Genomic DNA, 3240 nt, shown 5'->3' on the forward strand with positions numbered 1-3240 from the left:
TTTTGTCTAGTGTGTGTTTGGTTGTCTAGTGTGTGTTTGTCCAGTGTGTGTGTGTCCAGTGTGTGTCCAGTGTGTGTTTGTGTGTGTGTGTGTGTCCAGTGTGGTTTTGTGTGTGTGAGTTTGTCCAGTATGTGTGTGTCCAGTATGTGTGTGTGTGTGTCAGGTTATTATTTACAGGGACACTGAGGAGTCATCATCATCATAAACCCTAAACCCTGGATAGAGGGGCTCAGTGAATGTGGAGGTGAATGTGATCAGGTGGGTCAGTGTGTCAGAGGAGGCTCTATAGAAGGACAGAGTGCCGGCTGGCCAGTCCAGATACACTCCTACTCTGTGGGAGCTGGAGGAGGGGACGTCTATGGTAGTGGGATTATTATTGTGACAGGCATAGTAACTGTTGTACTGGACAGGTCAGACACCAGGACTTGTCATTGCATCCAAGCCTACTGTCATCACCCCATCCTCTCCTGTTGATTCCTTTATATGTCACTCCTATAACAGCCCCCATTATCCCACTCCACTCTACCTCCCAGTAACAGCGCCCAGTCAGACCCTCTCTACACAACACCTGTCCACAGTCCTCAAATCTCTCTGGGTGATCAGGATATGGCTGCTTCTCTGTCGTCCATGTCACCTTTCTGCTCTCCTCAGACAGAGAGAGGTGTCTGTTTACTGTGTTTGGGTCCTGTGTGAGATCACAGACATCTGACGGATGAAACCAGACACAATATTAGAAATCATCATCATTCACATTAGAATGTTAACTCACTTTTCAATAATTAATTTAATGTAGATGTTTCTATGAATCAAAAGGAGAAGTTAAGGTAACTTGAGACTTGTTGAATGATCATATGTTATACTGTATGGTAATATAAAACACACTTATTCCCATTAATTACACAAAGACACACACGCACACACACACACACACAGAGACACACTGACCACACTGGGCTATACTCGGCCTTGTCTCAGGATGGTAAGTTGGTGGTTGAAGATATCCCTCTAGTGGTGTGGGGGCTGTGCTTTGGCAAAGTGGGTGGGGTTATATCCTTCCTGTTTGGCCCTGTCCAGGGGTGTCCTCGGATGGGGCCACAGTGTCTCCTGACCCCTCCTGTCTCAGCCTCCAGTATTTATGCTGCAGTAGTTTATGTGTTGGGGGGCTAGGGTCAGTCTGTTATATCTGGAGTACTTCTCCTGTCTTATCCGGTGTCCTGTGTGAATTTAAGTGTGCTCTCTCTAATTTTATCTTTCTTTCTCTCTCTCGGAGGACATGAGCCCTAGGACCATGCCTCAGGACTACCTGACATGATGACTCCTTGCTGTCCCCAGTCCACCTGGCCGTGCTGCTGCTCCAGTTTCAACTGTTCTGCCTTATTATTATTGGACCATGCTGGTCATTTATGAACATTTGAACATTTTGTCCATGTTCTGTTATAATCTCCACCCGGCACAGCCAGAAGAGGACTGGCCACCCCACATAGCCTGGTTCCTCTCTAGGTTTCTTCCTAGGTTCCTGTCTTTCTAGGGAGTTTTTCCTAGCCACCGTGCTTCTACACCTGCATTGCTTGCTGTTTGGGGTTTTAGGCTGGGTTTCTGTACAGCACTTTGAGATATCAGCTGATGTACGAAGGGCTATATAAATACATTTGATTTGATTTGACCACACACTCACCTGAACACAAAGACACACTTACGTAACACGAACGCGAATCCCACTTTAATATGACCAAGTCAGCTTTGGTGTCCCTGATTTCTGCTTCTGTAGAACTACAGCTGATATTTAATATGACCAAGTCAGTAATGATGATGGTGGTCTTTGACTTTGACTTAACTTGTATTAAGACTTATTCTTAGTCATATTCTTCACAGCAGTCAACACTCACATTTTCTAAGCCCAGGTTTCATTCTGTTCTCTCCACCATGTTCCACACTGTAGCGGTAAGCAGAAGAACAGACAGTCATTGAACAGATACACCTGAACTCACACACACGCACACACACACACGGATATATAGCATATAACGTCAAGCGAATGTTTGTCTGTGTGTGTGTGTGTGTGTCCAGTGTGTGTGTCATTCAGAGATTGTCACTGGACACACACACACTGGACCCACACACACTGGACACACACACAATGGACACACACACTGGACACACACACACATTGTGTGTCAGTCAGTCAGTCAGCTTTGTCCAAGTGTTGGTAAGAATGTTTGTCTTAACTAGTCTGATAAGTCCAACATGTCTGATATGAACATTGACATAAACCCTCTACATACTTGAGTTTCTCCAGTCTGCAGTGTGGATCCTCCAGTCCAGCAGAGAGCAGTCTGACTCCTGAGTCTCCTGGGTGATTGTAGCTCAGGTCCAGCTCTCTCAGGTGTGAGGGGTTTGACCTCAGAGCCGAGACCATAGAAGCGCAGCCTTCCTCTGTAACTAGACAGCCTGACAGCCTGCAAAGAGTCAAATCATATTAAAATCACACTGATATTCTTTGGTGGTGAAAATAGTGGCAGTATATTTTTCAAAATGTTTAGATACATCAGTGTCCTGAAACCTGCCAAATCTATTTACAAATTAATGTATCATTATTAGAAATGACAAATAATCCAAGTATTGCTTGTAGATAGAAACATGTATAGCACAAATATTTGAGTAGACTGACCAGACCAGTTTAAAAAGCAGTATCAGTCAAAAGACAGACAGTGAGGTATCAGATTTAGATTGTATTGAGTATACAGTCCACACCATATCTATTTAGACAGTGAGGTATCAGATTTAGATTGTATTTAGTATACAGTCCACACCATATCTATTTAGACAGTGAGGTATCAGATTTAGATTGTATTGAGTATACAGTCCACACCATATCTATTTAGACAGTGAGGTATCAGATTTAGATTGTATTGAGTATACAGTCCACACCATATCTATTTTGACAGTGAAGCTGACATTTTAAATGTGTCTCTATACTCCAACATTTTGGATTTCAGATCAAATGTTTCATATGAGGTGACAGTTTATAATGTCACCTTTTATTTGAGGATATTTTAATACATATCTGTTTCACTGTTTAGAAATTAAAACACTTTATTTATCCAGTCCCCCATTTGAAGAAGTCATACGTTTATTGCATTTGCAGTTTGTTTTTCCCAATATTAAAATGGTGTAACGTCTGCTTCCAACTCATGAACGCATTCCAATCACCTGAATTCTGATCAACTGTTCACACACCTG

At 42.8% G+C, this 3240-nt stretch overlaps 1 protein-coding gene across 1 annotated transcript; it reads right to left on the reverse strand.

The window, feature by feature from the left end:
* Positions 1-211: 211 nt before the first annotated feature.
* Positions 212-2516, reverse strand: LOC112238563 (vespryn-like). Its single transcript, XM_042314885.1, has 3 exons — positions 2283-2516; positions 1887-1933; positions 212-705 (listed from the first exon to the last, which is right to left on the reverse strand). Exons 1-3 carry the CDS (start codon positions 2414-2416, stop codon positions 374-376), a joined length of 513 nt encoding a protein of 170 aa, XP_042170819.1. The 5' UTR covers positions 2417-2516; the 3' UTR covers positions 212-373.
* Between the last annotated feature and the right edge of the window lie 724 nt (positions 2517-3240).

The sequence above is a fragment of the Oncorhynchus tshawytscha genome, unplaced genomic scaffold (assembly GCF_018296145.1).
Source record: "Oncorhynchus tshawytscha isolate Ot180627B unplaced genomic scaffold, Otsh_v2.0 Un_contig_3886_pilon_pilon, whole genome shotgun sequence".
Lineage (NCBI taxonomy): Eukaryota > Metazoa > Chordata > Actinopteri > Salmoniformes > Salmonidae > Oncorhynchus > Oncorhynchus tshawytscha.

Coding starts and splice junctions, on each gene's coding strand:
- LOC112238563 (XM_042314885.1), bottom strand. CDS start 2,416: ATGGTCTCGGCTCTGAGGTCAAACCCCTCACACCTGAGAGAGCTGGAC. Junction 1,934..2,282: donor TGCAGACTGGAGAAACTCAA/GTATGTAGAGGG, acceptor TTACCGCTACAG/TGTGGAACATGGTGGAGAGA. Junction 706..1,886: donor GAAACCTGGGCTTAGAAAAT/GTGAGTGTTGAC, acceptor TTCATCCGTCAG/ATGTCTGTGATCTCACACAG.